Source organism: Sciurus vulgaris, assembly GCF_902686455.1.
Source record: "Sciurus vulgaris genome assembly, chromosome: 8".
NCBI classification, from domain to species: domain Eukaryota; kingdom Metazoa; phylum Chordata; class Mammalia; order Rodentia; family Sciuridae; genus Sciurus; species Sciurus vulgaris.
In genome coordinates, this window is record NC_136468.1 from 139,588,072 (window position 1) to 139,609,218 (window position 21,147).

The window sequence follows — 21,147 nt, forward strand, 5'->3', positions numbered from 1 at the left end:
AGAGGGGTCATTAGTCCAGATCAAAATGTGAGGCAATCGTACAGCATGATATAAAAGATCTTAAATGCAAATGAAGACCAGGCAAAGGGAAGATGCTTAGCTTTCGAAATAAAATGTAGCTTCGTTATGTGTCGCCCAGATGGGAAGCCTGACTCAGACTCGTTTTGCTAAAGTCATTTAACACTCAATGAAACATGTTTTGCCAAAAATACTGTTATACCAAATTACGCCACGCCACTGGATGCAGCATGCAAGTAATTCAGCTGATCTCTCCACCATGGGCTGTGTCCACAAGAAACATGCAAAAGGATACCAAAGCCCATCAGACCTGGGTCCAGCTCTGAGGAAGCTCTGGCCTGGAGGGACCCTTTCGACAAGCATCAGGGAACGAAGGGACCCACCTTTCAATGACTCATCATGAGCTCTGACTGCTAAGGCCAAAGAAGAAAAAACAGAAGAATGAAGAAAACATTCTCAAAATATATTTAACAGTAGAATGAGTTACTTAAAATTCACTGAGAAAGTCAAACACTTCCAGAGACATTATTTTGCAAATGTCTTCTGCTAACATGAGCAAGATGGTGAAAATTCCTTCAAACTGCTTGGTAGTTCTACCATATCATCAGCCCGACCACTTTGTTTACATTATGAAACACCAGTCACAGTAAATCTTTTCCTTAAAAAAAAAAAAAAAAAAAAAAAAAAAAAAAAAACCACCAAGCATTTTATTTTACTGCATTTTTCACCCTCGGGACACGTCTCATAAAGTCATAAGGATTAAGTCTAAAAAGAGAAGGATCTGAAGCAACGTAGTTATAAAATGAACATCATTTGAAATATCACATGGCTTTAAGACTCATAGATCCGTAAAAATGTTAGTGATAAATCTCATCATTTTCAAAGGCGGTTCCTATATGTGGGCTTGATCTTTAAAGGTTATTTGGTTTTCATTATTAGAAACATTTTTCATCTTATCTTGGCCCACTGTGATAAGCAGCCAGGGCCTGCCACCTAGTGGTGACATGTTCTGACGAGCAATGTTAGGACAACTAAAGAATGCCAAGAACAGTCAAGTCACAGGGGTGGAAATCACCATGGTCAGGGTTACAGACAAAGCAAGCCTCCTTCATCTGCTGGGCAATTGACTGTTATTTACTAGGTGGAAATGATTTATTTCAGGCATGACTAGATCAACAGGCATTTATGAAGAACAATCAACCCTCTCAATCTGCAGCTTCCACATCCATGATTCAACCAACTACAGATCAAAAGTATTTCAGGGAAAAACTGTGTCTATATTGGAACTTGAATTTTTTTTGCTTGTAACAATACACTAACAACTACTTTCACAGCATTGATATTGTATTAGGTATTATAAGTAATGCAGAGATGATTAAAATATGCAGGAGGAAGTGTTAGGTTATATGCAAATTCTATAATACATGCTATGAGAGACATGAGCATCTGAAGGAGTTCCTGGAACCAATCCCTCGTGGATCCAGAGGAATGAGTATTCAATATTTTATCATAATCAACTAACGTAATGCAACATAAAACTGAAAAACTGTCAGGTATGGTAGCACATGCCTATAATCCCAGTGGCTCAGTTAGGCCCTAAGCAACTTAGCAAGACTGTCAAAATAAAAAGTGCTGGGGATAGAGCACCCCTGGGTTTAATGCCTAGTAACAACAACAACAACAACAAAAAAAAAAAACACATTCAAAAAAGCCAAAATAACCATTATCCTGATTTTGGGGAACTTTTGGCCAAATGGAGGTATTCGAACTCCAAATTATTACATAGCCATTAAAAATGATAACTACAGAGAGCTTACAGTAACTCAGAAAGACACTCCTGATATAACCAACTGGAAAGGCAGAACACAACGACAAGGGCACCTTTGACTGGAACTGAGGAAGAGTATGTCTGCAGAGGGACAACACAGAGGAAGAAATACTGCACCTGAGGTGGAAGAGCGGTGAAGACGCAGGATCCAGGGTGCTCTGACACCTAGCAGAACGCGTGACGCACAAGGCAATCAATGGCTGAATGAATAAATGCATGAGCTTTTAAGATTCTATTCTACTGTTTTGCCATTTCCTTTCCAATGAAAAATGCTGGCAATCTAAAGGTTTCAACCAGTCTTCAATCTAAACTCGTCGAGTTTTAGGACACAATTCCCCTAAGAAGGTCTCCTGGAACACTCTGGCAGCAGGATGATGCATGAGGAACCAGTACAGCTGTCAGATAAAAAACACCCAATAACATCCTGAAATTCACCGCGTACATCAGCATATGACAAGACCCAACGAGGGCGATAAGAAGGGAACTCGTTTATCTTAATTAACAAGATCATCCCTAAACTGATTTGCCCACAATATCTTTTTATCCACAGAATACCTACTAACCTTAGGACACAGGACCAGACTTAAGAGGAGGCAGAACAGGACATAGGCCCTGGCCCCACTGGACAGGGGCACCAAAAAAATCAATGAGTACATAAACCTGCAAATTCTCATGAGACGACAGCAGCATGGAGAGGAAGAGGACCACTGCCCACACATCGGGAGACAGTTTTCAGAGCTCTGACAGAAGTATGTCCAAATGGCTGCTGACACATAGTGCTAGAAGTGGAATTCCATTTAAAGTTTAAGTGGCAGGTATACTCTGAAATGGCAGCTACAGAAAGGCCCAGCCCTCGTCCTACTGACTCTTTGGAGTAGTCCCGTTTTCTCATGACTTACCATCTTTTATCATAATACAGTTTACCATCTTCTATTCGAGCCTCAAATCTCTGGGCTGGAGACTCTGCAGGTGTCGCAGGCAAGTGTTCAGGAGAGGATGGGGATGCTAGAGGAGCCAGAGACAGTTACGTGACCAAGCATGTAACACAGGTGCAAGTCCACCAGCTCCCATCCTTTAACTGAAACACTATTAGAGCGTGGTAATAATTATGACCATCAAGTTCTTACAGAGGTAACTCCTGGGAATTAAAGCAAAAAATGTTTTAAAGCGATGGGGTCTCACCGTGGCTGTGCACAGGAGAGACCCCAGTGCTGATCAGCATGTGCACTCCTGGGAGGTCACCACATTGACACAGAACTTAGTGTGGAGACCTGATTGGCACAGCATGCAAAAAATTCTTATATATCACATCTAACTTTGTCCTCAAAACATCCCATGAGACAAGAAAGGCACAGATTAACCTCAATGAACACAGAGACCTGAGGCTTGGGAAGGCCAAGGTCAAAGGTACCAATGCACAAGAGCACTTAGAGGTGGATTAAATCCTAATGACCATCCAAAGCCTAAAAGGGCAAGTAGTATGACAATCTCTTAAAAATTAAAATCATTCTTAGAACTAAAGGAGGTTTGAATGATCTGAATTTACATACTTACTCACATAACCCTCCCCATCCTGCCTCAGAAGCTCAGGACTTCTCTGTGGACTACAGGGGCCCACAGGAAGACATTATGTAGAGAAAGAAGAATCTGGGTTTTTCTTCCACAAGACTGTAAGTAGAGGAATGTGTGACTTAACACAGCACTGAGTTCAACAAATGACTTGCAACCAGCTTCAGTTCTTGTGCTGCTCCGGATGGAATCACTGGGAACAGTGACTGGGCCTTGGCCTCATCTATACCCAGGGACTTGGCACAGCCTGCGAGTACCTTACGAGAGCCAGGCCGTGAAAAGCCACTGGCACAGCAATGCCTAGGACTTGATTCCAGAAAGCGAGGAATACTGAAAAATTCTCTGGTTTCATTTTCAGAACTGGATAGAGACTTTATTCTTATGCCTCATGCCTACACAGAAGGAAACCTTTAACAGCTGATCAAATGTCTTTTTTTATAATAAATCACAATGAAAAGACAAAAATAATAGGTTAAAAAAATAAAATAAAGAGGGGTAGGGTACATTTAAGGTTCCCTTCAGTTTCACTCCTAGGCAAATGACAAACGCTTTACTTCTGAAAAGTGCAACAATTCCCTGACAGGTATTCACATGCTTTTCCAACAACATGATAAAAAGATTGTACAAATGTCAATAACATTAAGCACTTACCTGGTCTCTTGGGTGACTTAAGCTGTAGGAAGAACAACAAAAAAATCTTAGAGAAAATCATTCTGGATATAACTGTGGGTGTCAGAGGTATCATAATGATCTAACAAGTATCACATGAACAAAGTGAAGAAACCATGTCAAGCCTGAGCTTTCAAATAAATAAGTAAATAAATCAAACTGTACCTTATTTAATGTTCTCAGATCCTCCATGATCTGTTCATCTGTTAACAAATAGTTTAGCTGAGGTGTTGAGAGTTAAAGAAATGCATCTAAAAAGTATGGATTCCAAGGAAACAAGTACCAACAAAATGGTACCTGTAGTTCAGAACTCACAAGGTATGACTATGCAGAATGACGTTTTTGTAATAACAACTTACTCCTTAGAAAGGTGACTATCCAACTGTCATGGTGACCAAGTATATAAATGGATTCACATGCCCCATCTTACAAACTGCTATGAGATGGTCCAATAAGAACCAGTAGATCTCTACAATAGTGAGAGGGCAGAAAACAGTCAGACTGCTTTCTGAATTTATAAAGTGCCTTTGTTCCAAATATCTCAGGACTTACACACACACACACACTCAAAGGGAAGATTAGTTTTCCATAGCAACTTAAATTCTCAGTTATAGGTGAAAGGACCTGAAGTTATTTCCTTTCCTGGTAGCAAATGACCAAACCATTCTGGACAAATGGCTATTTATTATCTCTTAAGAGAACAAGAAAAACACTTCTCTTCATGTGTCCTATTCCCATTAACCATTTTTATAATTAAAGAACTGTGTTATTTTGATTAAAATATCATTTGCTCTCATTTAAAAACTGTTTGCAATCCACTATTGTAGGGATGGGGTAACTGTGGTACCCAAAGGCAGATAACTACTGTCCTCATTTGACAAGTAGAAAAATTCAGGCATGTCAAGTTTTCAGTTGCCCCTGCATCTTAAAGTGTTAAAACCAGGTTCTAAATACAACATAAAGTACCCTTCCAAATAACAGTTCTGTATAAACCTCTCCCACTAAAAGCAGTAGCAGCTGAGGACTCCAAAACAAAAATGACCAACCCCTGACCCATGCATAAATATCTTACATGTTTTTCCATCAAATATTGTTTTCTGCAGGACAACGGCCACTTATACTCTTATCGGTTGGATAAACAAGAGAGTCAATAGTCTTAAGAAAAAAGAAGTAATTGAAGCTTGATGCAAATGGATATCAGGAGCAGGTTTTCTCCTCTTGTCTGGGATGGGGACAGGATCATTTGGTCGCCTCCGCAACTTTCTGGTCATGATGGGTTTCACTTCCATAGAATCTATGGCAAGAATGGAATGGGTAAATCTATTCAATTCCCTCTTGAGGCCAGTAAGGATTCCTACAGTGTAAGAACATCTGCCTACGGACACCCAAACAGAATTACGTTATTGCCGATGTCTGGTCTATACATGGCCCAAACCAGACACCCGTGTCAGACTTTAAAGAGTCGGTGCTTATGCAATTCAGACCAGCTATACTAGGTCCCCGTCCCTCCCAGAAATCCAGCCCAAGAGTCCACCATTATGGCCACTGTAGGAATCTCTCCAGCACCCTCAAAAACTAAAGGCTACTCCTCCTCTCACTCAAATTAGGAAGCCACAGAGTTGTAAACTCTTGAAGGAACCTCAAGATGGTCCCACTGGACTAATTCCCACGGTTCCCACAGAGGGTGGACACGTGTGGCCCACGAGCACAAAGGCTCTTTCAAGTCCATGGCCTCAGTGCTGGCATGTTTAAGTCTCATTTACAAACTTAAAACTCTTTTTTCTTTTTATAACCTTTTGTAGCTACTTGACTTCAAAAGTAACACAACGAAGGCACATTTTATATAAAGACTCTCGTTTTTCTCGACTTCTCTCCCTCGTCTGGCGTCGCTGCTGACTCCCCACGCCATGAAGCCTCTGCCGTGCAGCCCCAGGCACAGTCGCCCAGATCTCTGCTGATTTACGCCTCTGGGCTCCTTTTTTCCTGGCCTGTTCCTTACACACTGGTGATCTCCAGGGTCCTGTCAGTCCTCGGCCTATATCCCAGCGAACCCTCAATCCCCAGCCCTCTGGATGGCAACCCATACCCGACGCCACCCTCCCCAGGCAAACTCACTCCTCTTCCTGGCTCCCCTCCAAGGCTGCCTCTGCCCCCATTCTGAGAAGCATCAGCTGCCCCAAGACATCATTTCGGACACCAAGGCTTTGTACTGTCATTATCTGTCTAGCCTTCTCTTTTCTGCCCAGACAACTCCTCGTACTTTAAGAGTCTTTTCAATACTCCCTCCCGTGACAGGCCACTTCCATCTTCCCAGTGACCAGGGCACCTGTGCAGCCCTCTCGCACACCAAGTGCCACAGGATGTCTCCCGTCAGAGGCTAGAATTCCACCACCGCATGAAATCTGCCTCGACCCCAGCACCCGCGACAGTCCTGGCACACAGGGCCATCGCAAAGTCTTCTGCAGAACGATGGGCTGAGGTCAGGTCTGATTAAGAGATAAAGTTCGCTCACGAAGCACACTTCCAGCAGAGCCGTCAGGAGAGTGCGGTCAGTCCACCGGGCAACGCGCAGGACGTTAGGAGTGAAGAGTCAGAAATGCCTCTGCACGTCACTCTTAAACAGAAATGGGCAACATGGAATCCTCTTCCTATGAGTGGAATGGAGGTGACACTGGAACCACTGGCCCAATGAGATGGGCGTGGAAGGAAGGAAGGAAGGGGATGTGCACACAGACCCTGGGGAGGGGAGCTTTCTTCCTAAAAGAAAGACCTTATCCTCTGTTCAGATGCCACCTTTCTCCATTTACTCCCTGGCTGGTGGCACAGCACCATCGTGGCCTGAAGCCCCACAGCAGCCATGCAACCTGGGCAGGCCAGGTAAAGGCTCCACATCTAGACCCCTCTTCCCGAGGATGGAAACACCGGCACCTCCTCCCTCACCGGGCACCGTCAGGGCTGCATGAGATGACACAGGCCCTCAGCACAGTGCCCAAGAACGAAATGAGGCTGGCTCTTATTATCCTGTTTTCAGGGAGGACAAAACTACATGAAGATCTTTCTTAAAAAGACAAGGTGCAAACAGTCAAACAGAAATCACACACTACACCAAGCAGCCGGTACCAACTGCGAGGCTTTGCAACATGTAGACCTAATCTGCAAACCAAAGTATGAAAAGAACCCAATCCAAGAGCGTACCAGAGAACAAAGCGTGTAGCCTGTGAACATTAGGGAACGTCCTGTCCAAAGGGAGTGGCTGAGTGCACCCTGTTCCATGGACTGCTAAGACTGCAGGGTGGGAGGGTGGGCACCACCTGATGGAAAGAAGCCAAGCAAAGGGGGAGCTAAGGGGACACCGAGTACAATCAGGCCCCTAAAGTCAGACAAATCATAACTGCATCCCTGACAAATCAGAAAACAATCAAATTCTTGTAAAATGTGAAAATGGATCCATTTTATTAGCCTGGTCATAGCAATGATCTGACAAATTGTATACAAAACTACTTTTGCAGAACAAAGATGCTCTGGGGAGGCCCTAGAATTCATCATGTGTCTCTAATACCACTGAGAAAAGAGGCGAGAGCAGAAGGCAGTGCTGGCCAGTGGCCCATGCGGAAATGATTAGGGGGAGATCAACCTAAGCGTCACAACTCCAACAGGATACAACCCACCAAGTTGCCTTGCTCCAATCCCAGGTTTGCTTAGTCGGCTTTGAAAATTTTTCGAAGAGAGAAAGGCCGGCCTGACCAGCAGGGCCTGAGTCTGCCTGACAGTTCTGTTTCTCACTGTATGCGACAGGGAGCACACTGAGTTTATGACGTCAGCCTCCAATAGGTTCAGTCGGTAAGAATCTTGGGGGTTCAAGCTGAGGGCACTGATGAAACTCCAACTCCCAGAACTGAAGCTCAGCCCTGGAGTCTGACGACCCTGAAGAAGATCCCTGAGCGAGGAATTAGTGTTTTCCTTTCAGACATCGAGCAACAACCCATGAACACCTCTAACTGGCTTCAATTAAGATCTCAGATCCAGAGGACTCCTCAGAGATCTGCTCCAGAGGGGGTACTATTTGTAGAATCCCACTGAACATCAAACAATTACACCAGACTTGGGCAAGTCTATGTGGGACCCATTCCCCTCCAAACCATCCCATATACGACCCTTAATAGTGCAACTCCTGCTGCTCTGCTCACCACAAAACCCAGCAGACGCAGGCACCCCACACCCACCCAGGCAGCACAGGGCCTGCCTAAGAAGTGGGGGTACAGGTTGGCTCAGTGGTAGGCAGAGTCATTACATCCTGACGTTAATTTCCTGCAGTCGACACGCAATTACCAGTTCCCAGACCGGCCTCGTGTTCCGTGCTATTGCAGGCCGATGCGCTCACTTGCTTCCAACAGCTCATCTGCCCACAGCACTCAACGGCACTGAAAGCTTCACTTGAACACTCTGACCATCAGAACAAGCTCCTGCAGGATCTCACTCATACGTGGAATGCGAAGAAGCTGGCCTCAGAGAAGCAGAGAGTAGAACGAGGGAGGGCAGGGGAAAGGCCCCAGTAAGACATGAGTCGCCACCAAGTTCCAAATGGACAGGAGGCATAAGTTCTAGGGTCCTACTGCATAACGATGTGACCATCAATATTGTACTGTCAACAATATTGTACTGTGTATTTCAAAACAGCTACCAGAATGTAAGATTTTAAATGTTCTTTAGCACAAAGAAACGATAGTGTTATGAGGTAATGAACAAGCTAATGACCTGGTTTGATATGCAATGTAAGTTTATGTATCAAATATCCCTGCACCCATAAGTATGTACAATTATGTGTCAATTAAAAACAAAAATTGAGGAAAAAAACAAGCTCATACCTGTTCAGCTATTAGGGAAAAAAAACAACAATTGCAGTGACTCAAAGGAGGATTCTTAAGAAACAGGATGTGTGATGGGAAGAAAAGCCATTGCAAAGCAAACCTGTAGCCATGGGCAACCCCTTCAAACCAGGGCAAGGCAACACGGGCCAGACTGAGGCGCAGAGCAAGCCCCAGCACATCCGTCGTCCCTCTAGCAGGCTTAACCTATCGTCACAAATCAGTGCTGCCGTGTGGAAATGGGAAGTGGGAGTGTGGAATAACAATCCAGGTCAGGAGTTGGGCTTGGGGGCACACGCCTGCAGTCCCAGGAGGCTGAATCAGGAGTGCAAGTTCAAAACCAGCCTCAGCAACTTAGTGAGACCCTGAATCACACTGCGGATGTACTCAGTGGTAGAGCACCCTTGGGTTCATTCCCCAGGGTCAAAAAAAGAATCAAGGTCAGCTCCTTGCAGTTCAAATCAGAGTAGGAATAAAGGGATCAACCTCCATGAGGCCGAGGCTGCCTAACGGGAGGGATGACATTACTAAAGAGTGACCCAATGGAGCCCTCCTCCCGCCTCTCAACCATGACCAGCAGCCTGGATGCCACACTGCCAGCAGCAGCCCACCCTACCCCACATCCAGGTCTCTTCCCTCCTCCCTCGCCAGGTATTGCGTGGGCCCTCTTCCCCTGGCCTCGACTTCCAAGGTCCCTCTACTGAGTGCTGTGTGAGACCGCCCACTTCTGCGCAGGACCGCCACATGCCTTATGGTTTTAAAGTCATGAAGACAAGTCTGTCAGATCTTTATCCTCATTCCGGGCCCTCTACCTCAACACCACCTTATCCCGGGAAAGACAAGGAGGCTGTGTCACTGTTGTTGCTATCAGGACATAAGCCCCTTGAGGACACTGACCTCACCCATCAGCCAAATTCTGTGGTTCACTTACTGCCACAGGTACTCACATTACCAGGAAAAGTCAGTATAACCTGCTGGTTAAGAGAATATACTTGTGGCCAGACAGGTTCTGGCATAAACACCATCTAGCTCTGTGGGGGACTGAGCAAATGGTTCCACTTCTCTGAGTCAGCTCTGCCATCTGTAAATTCAGGATAATGACAGCCAAGTGAAGCTGCGCAAACTAAATGGGCTTCACTCCCCGAGTCCTGAGTGCCGCCACTTTCCAAAGTTCACCTCATCTCCAACTGACTCTCCCTAACAGGTTCCACCATCTCTGCTGAATGAGGAAGCCCAGTTCAACTAAGTTGGCAATCAGAGCCAGGGTTCTCCCCAGGTCTGTCACCTGCAGCAGTAGCTCTGATGTATTTATGCAATGCCTCACTGGATACAAGCACTCAGAAAGCGAAACTTCTAAACTGACGTTATAATGAGTCCTGTGCTATCAATCTAGTATTTTTTGGGGGAGGGGGTGGTTGGAGCAGTTCTGGGGGTTGAGCTCAGTGGTACAAGTACCACTGAGCTACATATCAGTCCTTTTTTTTTTTGAAACAAAGTCTTCCTAAGTTGCCCAGGCTGGTCTCAAACTTGACACCCTTCTGCTTCGGACTACCGAGTGGCTGGGATTACAGGTATGCACCACCATGCTACATCCAGTTTTTTCCAAAGGAAACTCACAGGCTTTAGTGAGGTCATGAGTAGCTTCCACAGGGGCCTAAGGGTAAAGATGGCTGGTGAGCAAGAACTTACAACAGAAGATGAAGTGGCAGTTGGCAAGCTCTCGGAAGAGAGGAGAAAAGGAGGCTGCTCTGTGACAGGAAGAAAGATGAATTAAATGTAAGGCTCTCACATCTTAAAGCTACTGGTTCTCATTGACTGTTTGGGCCTTAGCATCAGAGAAAACGGTCAGGTAACTTCTACAGCCTCTCTACTCCTGCAGGTGAAGGCCCTGCCCCTCATGGCCGGAAACAGAACCTGCCCTATCAAGACCGGGCGCACACTGAAGCAGAAGCTGCAGGGATGGAGAGGTGCCCCAGAGCTTCTTGGGACACCAAGTGGCCTGCACAGCCTTCCCAAGCTCTCCACAAGAGGTCTGGGCTCTGAAGAGCACATTCTGCTGATTCCCGGGAGGTATGTACCAGCTCTCAAGCTCACCAGAGCAGGTCACCCGACACAGCCATTTCCAACAAATTCTTTGGACATAGCTTCACATCCCAGCAGCCTCTTATTCCACTTGTTTTTTGGGTGCTAGGGACTGAACCCAAAGGCACCTAACCATGGAGCCACATCCCCAGCCCTTCTTACTGTTTTAATTTTATTTTGAGACTAGGTTGCTTACAGCCTTGCTAAGTTGCTGAGGCTGGCTTCAAACCCATGATCCTCCCTCTTTGTTTTAAAGAGATCTTCACACTGAATCAGAAAAGGAGATTTTTAAAAATATCTTTTCTGGGCAGTGCTGGGCAACACTGATATTGGGCATCAATCCACAAAGGTGAAATAAGTCACTCAATTAGAGGAAGGAAATCAGGCCTTTAATCCAACACCATGGCAGCACCATCTGTGCAGAAGCTGATTATCCTCCTAGCTCCAGTGCCTTTTCTTTCCACACTCTACCACCACCTTGGCAGCTCTTTCCATACCAAGGGTACCAAATGGCTTGAGGAAGGACATCAGTACCATTAATGCCCATGGCTAGCTTTAAACACTTCTGTAATTTTTGAGTGTGTGTGTGTGTTACAAATGTGTCTCTTCCACCCTGGCAGGCTCTTCTTCAAGTCACTGAGGATGTCTCCTGTCCCACTTAAGATTCTGGCTATAAAACTGCCTGGCCAAATAATGTCTATTGCTTGTCAATAATTAGGATGCCAAATCACAGGTAAGGTGATAATACCCTTCCCTGCAGATGGAAAGGGAGCAGCTATGAACTGACAATATTTCCCACTAGCCTAATGAAGGCTCCCGAACATCTGGTGGCTCCAGCAGAGCGCAGTGAGGCATCAATGCCAGTCACAGCCACTATCAAAGAAAACGAACGGTGTGCCGGTCAGAAAACAGGCAAGCAGACTGGCACCAGACAGGGCGCTGCAGTGCTAGCCATCTAATTAAAAAGGCGTTTCAACAGGAACAAGACAGTGCTGTCTGAAGATGCTATTTTAGCATGTATTCTTGCCAAAATAAAACCAAAAAGCAGCATTTCTAAGCTGCTTTCGGAGGTCTTCAAGGAACTTGCTCCTTTGCCAAGTCTCTCACTGAGGAAGCTACCAGAGGGGAGATTCTTCACAAGCCAGACCCCCTCTGCCACCAGACACAATCGCATTCTCATCAGGTATCACGGGAACTGGAGCCAACAGTCGTGTCACCAGGAGGGCCACGCTGGTTCACAGAGCCAGAATACGTAGGGAGGTTACTTTCTTAACTGGTTACCTTCAATTTCAAATTCAGCTCCAAGAACTTCTACAAAAACACTGCATTTCCTACAGAACCCCATTAAAATAAAGTGTGGTGGAGCCCCTGTACCTTCTGAAGAAGACTCTGAAAGTTAAATTCTGGGTGTGCCGAAGGCATGCCACCTACATGAACCCAAGTGTACTTGCCAGGTTCAAAACAGCCGTTCACAACGATTCCCCACATCCTTCTAGGATCCATCCGACTACATATGGCAACAGAAGAGTCGGCCATATTGCTTCTCTCTGAAACTTGCCTACGACCTGCCGAGTTCCCCATATGCGGATCGCTAAATCCTAGAAGGCTGGGGAGGAACTGGCACCAAGTCTCATGTAACTTCACTCCCTTTACATGAGAAGAGTTAAGTTTAGCTACCCTGCTGGAATTGAATCAGCTCTTTCTGAACAGCAACACCTGAGGGATCTAATAGCACAGGCGATATAGCCAAAAGCCACTGTTCTCTCGTGGAGGTCGAAGGAATATAATGCCCTTTCTGTAATCAAGGCGACTGAAAGAATAGCAGAGGGATTCCCCCGTCACCCCAGGTGGACTAGAGTAAGTGATTCAGGAACACGACCAAATGACAGCTGACCCAGGCGTTAATTAAAGCACAAGCCAGAGCTTGCAATTATTGTTAAAGGTCTGCCATTTATTGAATACCTGTCATGCGGAGGTCACTGTACTAGGCATCGGTATTTCTACCCACACTGCTGAGACAGGATAGGGTCAGCCTTGGTTTATGGTGTGGGGAAGCAGCTTGACTAAGGGCACACAGCCCGTGTAAGGTGCAGCCAGAAGTGAGACGTGAAAGCCCACCCTCCACCACCGTGCTCTGCTCCGGGGGTCTGAGACAGAAGCCGTCACTAGAGCAACCTACCAAGACCCCAGGGCTCCCAGGATCCTGCCCATGGGGTTTCATACCTCCAGTCAGTTCCATTGTTAGCTTTTCATTTTCAATCATTTTTTTCTTTTCTTCTAGTTCGGCAATTAGGTTCTCTTTCAGCTCAACCTTCTTGTCTTCAAATTCCTTCACTGCTGCCTTCTTTTCTTTAATGTAATTTCTTTCCACTTGCTCGGTCTGAGTAAAAGAGAAACACAGGCTAGGGTACACAGCCAGGCAGCCAGAGGGAGCTCCAACTCAAAGTCCATCTCTGTCCTCGACAGCAGAGAAAGCCCCTTCCCCAGAACATGCGTCGTAAGCTCTCACTCTCACAAGCTGGGAGCAAAGGGGTCCGGGAGCAAGCTCCCCAGGAGTACACAAAACTGCCACTCGTGTGTCATTGCCCACACCTGCTATCAGGTAGGTCCCCTTTCCCACACCTCACATTATATAGCTTTAATGTTAAAATACAACATATGTCTCTCAAAGACAGTAAACAATCCCTTTTAAAGTCACAATTTCAAGGAAAATAGTTCATTCCAAGTGAAGTAGCTATCTTGAAAGTTAATTCTATGATATAAAGGCCAGATGACACAAGCTAGTAACAATAAATGTGGGTGAGAATGTGAGAAAAAGGGTGTATGCATGCACTGCTGGTGCACTGCAAGCTAGTTCTGACTCTCAGTGAGCTCAGAATGAGCACAGTAGGTCACTGATTTGGTACCTGAACCCTACAGTACTCAGACTTTAAAAGTTGCCTAAGCAGTCACTTATAGAGTCTCACCATGTGCTAAGTGACAAGGGGCCTGCGGTGGGCGTGGTGTGGACTGTGTGACCCTCTGGCTGTGGCCATACACACAGAATTGACTTCGTACTAAAATGGTTTCCAGTCATACAGCTCCGACAAACCACGCCCTTCTCAAAGTGTACCCCAACTACAGCCACCACAACAGACCATCATTTGACCTCAGCAGCACTGGGGTCTCTGTGGAGCAGAAGAAATCATCAAAACTCCATCCTACCTATTGGCCCAGAAAGTTTTAGCTGGAGGAGGAACTGTTGAGCCAATTCAGAAGCTGGGCTGCTCTGAGGACCAATAACAAATTATTAGGCTACTATAATTCAGAGATACTTCCAACTTTGGCACAAGCTAAAATCCACCAATAAAGGAATGGAGTGTGAGTGTCCCTAGTTCCCTGTGATAAGCAGAGGCTGCCCAGCAACAAAGAACAGACAGAACGTCTATATCAGGATCAAGTGTCCTTTGGTCAAACTGAATTGTGGCAAAGGCTTCCAAACTATCTACTTGGTGACGGAAGGAAAGGCCAACAGATCAGCAGAGTCAAATTCCAGTCTCAAACTACAAACCCAGGCCCCAAGGTACTTACTTCCAGCTGGAGGAAGAGCTCTGAAAGAGAGAGAAACCGCGGTTAGAGTCTCGAGGCTGTCACCTTCCAGACAGGGGTGTTGAGGTTCGTTTAGAAGCAGTAACTGCTTTCTGGAAGCACAGTGCACAAAGCCAATGTTGTCATCAGTGAAGTGTTGATACATACGAAGGCAAGGATGCAAGAGGTACCTGTGTCCAGTTAAAATGTGACCCTGAACAGAATAAGCTCTGGCAGTTCTGCCTGAGGGACAAAGCAAGCAGTGGAACCAAACTGTAAATAAGTCACCCTCCTTCCACCCAGTCCTCACTGTCCCACAGTCCCAGAGACTGCAGAACAGGACAGGAATAAGCAACGCGACTACTCCTGAGACAAAGTCCACGTCCATGTTCCCAAAGTATTGTGCGGAGGTCTCTGAGCGATAAGAAGAATCCAGACAACAGAGGTTCCGGGCCCTCCTGGGGCTTTGACCCTCAGGCCTCCGCCACCTGCCCACGATGCCACGGGCCTCTCCAATCACATTCCCAAGCTCCTGATCTAACCAAACCCCATCCCTGAGGCCTTTCCTGGCAGCGCTGCACCCACCAAGCTCCTAGCAGACATGCCCAGCAGGACTCAATGACTTACTCAGCACCTGTTTGCCTGGTGCTTCGTTAACTGTCTGCCTAGCAGCCCATTCCCTTTAAGCCCCTCTACAAACCCCATACTTTAAACAAAATAGGTCTTTGGCCTCTAATATTTTTTGGGTGACAGTGAACCTGCTATATAAGGTCCACAAGGATTGCTGGAGGACCAGTAATTCCAGGGGTGCCATTTACAGTTTATAATTGGTCCCCTTTGTAAACCTGATAAATCCTACAGACCCATTCCAAGAAAAAAGCACATTCACCCATACTCTAGAATTTTCAGAGTCCCAGGAACTCCAGATTAAAAGCCCTAAACTGTTGAATGGAAACAATTAAATGAGGAAAGGGACATGCCACATGTTTTCTGACCCCCAGAAGTTCTGATAACTTTGGCCCTGGAGTCACCGGACACAGCAGCCCAAGCACACCTAGCCCACCATGTTCACTCCTAGGCCTGCTTCAGACTGAATGGACCAGACATTTCCAAGTCCTGGGCCACCTGAGAAATCACACCTGCAACAAGTCAAATGACAATCAGTACTTAAAAGTTGGCAGTTGTTGTTTTAAAGCAGCCAGACACCAGACACAACAAAAGCAGGTGGACTACCTCCGCATGCAACGTGCTTTTTAAAGCTCAAGTCATGCCTGATGTAGGAGCTCTTCTGCATTTTCACCTGGGAGGAAGAGACGTTCATGAAAAACACAAGGACAGGATTGAGCGGCTGCAAGAATCAAGAAAAACGACTCGATACACATCCTGCTGTTCCAGCTTAGGAAAAATGGCTCACACCAATTTCCCTTCCTGTATTTACATCTTAAGCCAATTCCCTGGGCAATCTGTACTCCCCTCTAGGATGGGGCAACTGAGGCCCCAAGAAGCAATACCTGTGTAAAGGCACAGTCCAAGGGTGATGAGGGTGGGAGCTGAACGCAGGCCATCTCCTTCCACAGCGCCACCTCCCGCACTGGAAAGGAGCTCCAGGAAGAGGGCTACAGATTTTAACGGAGTGGAGCGGGGCCAGCGGCAAGGACCGCAGGATGCGGACGGGCAGAGGGCTAACGGCTGCAGCTCTGATTTCCCAGCACCCACCCCCTCTGCTCCTTTTCTGTCTGCTGGTGCACACTGCACACGTGCTCCTTAGTCGAGAGGACAAAGGTTTCCTCCAACAGGAAGCTGTGGGGTCACTGGATCAGAACTCAAGGAAAACCCAAGGAGTGGCACGTGGACGTTATTTTAAAACCAAAATACTTCTACCATGGCAGGAACAAACGCCAGCTGGCACTCAAAATGCTAGCTGATGATGGACTTTAAAATTTCACAGGCAAAAAAATTCCTGTAAGCTCAAGAATCTCTGTTTACACAATTTAAAACAGTAGTCACATCTCACTTTCTGCATGACTATTCCTCAACCACTCTTGTAGATATGCTTTGTCCATGAAACAGCAAGTTTCCTAAGTCAAGGACAACGTGTTCACAACGTCATACCACTCACAGTGCCTACATGCTGCAGATGTTCACCAAATATGCTGAATGAATATGTTTACCATGTACAACAGACCAAAAGCAAGCTCCTTTTCTCTAAATGATTCTAATAAAATACTTGGGGAAATAACAAGACACCTCCCCACCCCAAAGGACAGAATTCTAAAAGAAACATTAAAAGGGGTATAAAATGACCCACGATCCTTCTCCACTTCAGCACCTCTGATTGTCCAGTAAGTCAGTCACAGATATATAAGCAAGAAGGTGTGCGAGATTACTTTTGGGGCATCAGGGAGAACACCTGACCAACACCCAAGACTACTGGAAAAAAGATAAACCAATTTCATATAACTGCAGCTTTGGGGTCTCTCTTCCCCCAAACTCTCCCAGCAGTGGAATATCTAAGATATAAGATACACTTTGGAAAATACTCTTAGGGTCGCATCACATGATGGTAAGGTGGTAAATCTGAAGACAGTGATTCCCACCATGAAGAGCCTACCCGCATTTCGGATCCTCTCTTTATACTGCTGATCCAGCTTTTTCATTCTCTTCTGATACTCCTGCAAGGTACCTGATTGAACATGTACAAAATACAAAGTCATTTTAAAGGTCAATCTACTCTAAATTTTATTTCCTAAAATTAGTTTCTCACGCCAACAGTGATGGTTTTAATGCCAGAATAAAACCCAGGAAAGCCACAGCTGAGCAGTTACTGGATTCTGGTTCTCTGCTAAGGCACAAAGCGGACACTGCCCGGGACCTAAGTGGAGCTCACCCCACCTCAGTCCATCAAAACTCCCAGTGAAGCTGAGCTCAGCGGTGGCCGCCTGTAATCGCAGCACCTCAGGAGGCTGAGGCAGAAGAACCAAAAGTTCAAGGCCCGCCTGGGCAACTTGGCAAGACCCTTGGCAACTTACCAAGAACCTGTTTCAAAACAAACAAACGGAAAACATGGGATGCAACTCAGGGGCAAAGCACCCCTGGGTTCAATCTGTGGTACCAAAAATAAACAGACCTCTGCAGCGGAAGAGTAGAACTGGAGGGTGCAGACACCCGTTCCACCAGGTGATCCTGATCGCTGCCCCTGTCATCCAAGGCCAGGGCCCTCCAGCAGATTTTCTGCAGTGGTAAATGTACTCCACTTGTACCATCCACCATGGTAGCAACGAGCAACACGTGTCTCTTGTAGCACTTGAAATACAGTCAGTGCAACTGAGGAACCACATTATTAATTTAACTAATAATTAATGAAAAAAGCCACATGTGGCTAGTGACAATACCAGAAGGCTCAGGTATAGCTTCTGAAATCCCCACTCGCTCACTGTTCTCCAAAGCAGCTCATTAAGAGCACCCCAGATGTGTGGAGAAGTGTCTCCTGATCATAATACCTGTTCATGGGCTAGTCCAAGTGAGCGGATCCCCCCCCGAGGAGAAGGGCTGGAATGTAGCTCCACAGGAGGACACTTGCCTAGCGTGCTCGAGGACTTGGGTTCAATCCCCAGCACTGCCACAAGGTTTAAAAAAAGAAAGAAAAAAAAAAAAAAAAAAAATACAGCTTCCCTGACAAGGGGACCCAACAGGAAATCAGTGAATGGACAGTGCACTGTCCCCAGTCCTCACGCCGCATGCTCCCTCTCATTTTCATGTCACAGATTAGAAAACAGATTAAGCAAGAGAAAGTGACATACCCAGTCACCTGCTAGAAGGCAGTGAAAGGGGTGCCTATCATGGAACCTGGGAGCCTGCGCTCAGCCCCAGGCCACACCACCTTAGCAGCCAACCGCACTTGACAAGACCCACTCTGCTTGTGATTTAACAAACAGAAACTGAAGACAGCGGGCTAGTGCACAGTCCATCAACACTGGTTGAGAAGAAGAGTAAACTTCGTTCTTTGATAACAACATGTCCCCAAAAATACCTATCTTTAGGCACCATGATTTTCAAATTGTGCCCCACAGACAGCCCCAAATGAGATTTCACTGCAAGAATCTGCTACATGCTGAAAATAAATTTGAAATAAAAATTTGAAATATCAACACTTTACTGACAGGAGAGCAAAATGTGTACTAGTTAAAATCAGTTGGACTAAGTTTTCGATCACTCCCACAAAGAAATACAGATAAAGGGTCTGTAACATTAAGAATGTTTCGAAGTGAAAAAGGCAGCTGGACACCCACCTTCCTGCAGCTGTTGCAGCTGCCTCTTGAGAGAAGCCAGTTTGTCCTGATACATCCTGAAAAAAAGAAAAGCCACATTGAAGACAAACACTCAGCACCCTATTCCAAAACATTCTACATGGGGGAATTGCCGGGCTTGTTGGAGTTACAAGTGTAAGCAACACACACATAACAGGGACATATAAACAGCACTAAACACCACTTACATCAACTCTGCAATTAGATTATAAATTGCAAAGGAGTAATATTATGCCCCCAGCATGTCTTTCTATACAGACAGCATAGCTGTGTAAGCATCAGTCAATAAACCTTCACGTGATTCCTGAAAGCACAACTCTTTCAAGATCAGAAAAAGAAGAGTCACTCAGAAATGAAAGTTAAAATGCAGGCTTTACCTGCAGCCCCAGCTGGATAAGGGACACAGCACACAATAGCACGGGAACATGGCATGTTATTTTTCGCCTCTCGCACCCAGTGGATTAAAGGCAATTACACACTCTGGCAAGTCTGTCTGAACCGTGGATTCTACACATAAATTACATTTTGACAATATTTTTGTTACTACCTGAAAAACACCTCCAATTTCTCAGTAACAAGACAGGATTTGCACCCTGAAAGAACACTGTCCAACATATAAAGAAGGCACAACGGCCTTTTTTTTCTGGTAGTACTAGGGATGGAACCCGGGGCCTTGCACAGGCAAGTGTTCTACTCTGAGCTACATCTCCAGCTCCTCCTTTCATCTTATTCTGTGAGGGTCTGACTTGCTTGCCCAGGTTGGCCTTGAACCTGCCATCCTCTTGCCCCAACTCCCTCCCCAAGGACCTGGGATTGCTAGTGTGCACCACCAACACAGCACAATGGCTCTTTAATTGCGCAAATGACCAATTCTCTGTAGGCAGAGGAAAGGGTAGGAAGAGCCTGAGAACCCTGAAGCGAGTCTGCCATTTACTGCAAATTCTGATAGACTCCCGAGGTCCACCTTAAATCACAGGAGACATTCAATTTTCATCAAAATTATTTTTTTCTCATTAAATACTAAGGAGGCACATTGAAGCAAAAGATTATCTCTAAAAGTGATGCCTAAGAACGTCAAGCACAGGAGTGGTGCGTAGGCCACATGTGGGAAGTCAGTATTTGGAACCCAGGGCATTAAACTTTTCACCACATGGAAAATTAAATTTTCCACCAACACCCATGGCTGCGTAATGGCTGATCTGAATCGTCAACTTGACTGGATTAAGAGATGCTGTTGATTAAGAGGCTTCTGGATGTGTCAAGGAGGGCGTGTCTAGGAAAGATTAGAAAGTGGGATAGTGAACTGAAGTAGAGACCCTCCCTAAGCCTGGGCAGCACTGCCCAATAGTACAGTGGCTTGAATAAAAGTTGGAAGAATAAGGAAGCAGATGTAGATGCAAGCTCAACTCTTCTTGAACAGGTTCTTGATTGCTGCTTTGATCATCTGAGGACATCAGACTCTCACTTCTTCACTCTTCTAAAGCAAACACTGCCAGTGATTCTCCAGGGGGTTTCCAGACGCCTTGGTCTCGGATTAGAGTAGCACTGTTGACTATCCAGCTTCTGGTCGTGTAAGCCAATCTAATAAATCCCCTTTTCATAATCATACTTCCTGTTGATTCTGTTCCTCTACAGAACCCTAATACAGAAATTGGTACCAGGAGTGGCTCTGGAGAAACAATTGTAAGGATGAATTTTCTTAGTTGGTTTTGTGGGTTTTGGAGTTGGCTGTCTAAATTGACTAGAGCTAAGGTTATTAAAGTCTCTCTCTCCTATTGGTACTATGGAGAGCACTGATAATCCATAGTGGGAACTGTTTAAAGATATTCACAGAGTAAATGCATCTGATGCTCCCAATTTGCCACCTATAAAAAGCAAGGCATTTAGTGACTATACATGATGTCTTTGAACAGTTCTGGAAAACTAAGAAATGTGATGATGTTGGTTGGCTGGTTGCTTCTGGTTTCACTGGACAAAGTAACAAAGGCGAATGATGAGCTCAGAAATTCAGTTTCTCAAGCGCAGATGCATATAACTGATCTGAAAGCTGCTAAGTATGTTCTGAAGGAGACTCTTCTGTCTAGTAGTCAGAGGGCTGAGGTTGCTGAAAACCAAACATAAACCCTCATCCAGCAGTTGGCTGAATTAAGACAAAAGTTTAACTCAGCCTCGGAAGGTGTCTGCAGTTAAACTGAGCACTGCTTGGAGAAGAAAGGGATCCTGCAAGTTGGGGTGGCAATGT

The 21,147-nt window shown here is 45.7% G+C and overlaps 1 protein-coding gene and 1 long non-coding RNA gene across 2 annotated transcripts in view; one reads left to right on the top strand and one right to left on the bottom strand.

Annotated features, from left to right (window-relative positions):
* SUDS3 (SDS3 homolog, SIN3A corepressor complex component) overlaps positions 1-21,147 on the bottom strand; it is a 36,108-nt gene that overhangs the window by 6,111 nt on the left and 8,850 nt on the right. Inside the window, exons 3-10 of the mRNA XM_079151561.1 lie at positions 18,888-18,943; positions 17,210-17,281; positions 14,602-14,621; positions 13,255-13,411; positions 5,281-5,378; positions 4,250-4,306; positions 4,067-4,088; positions 2,746-2,851 (exon numbers count right to left, since the gene is read on the bottom strand). Coding sequence (XP_079007687.1) covers positions 2,746-2,851; positions 4,067-4,088; positions 4,250-4,306; positions 5,281-5,378; positions 13,255-13,411; positions 14,602-14,621; positions 17,210-17,281; positions 18,888-18,943 — 588 coding nt within the window. The remainder of the gene's footprint in view (positions 1-2,745; positions 2,852-4,066; positions 4,089-4,249; positions 4,307-5,280; positions 5,379-13,254; positions 13,412-14,601; positions 14,622-17,209; positions 17,282-18,887; positions 18,944-21,147) is intronic.
* Positions 4,097-9,322, top strand: LOC306668318. The gene is made up of 2 exons (XR_013765846.1): positions 4,097-4,320; positions 5,292-9,322. It is a non-coding gene; the product is annotated as an uncharacterized lncRNA (long non-coding RNA).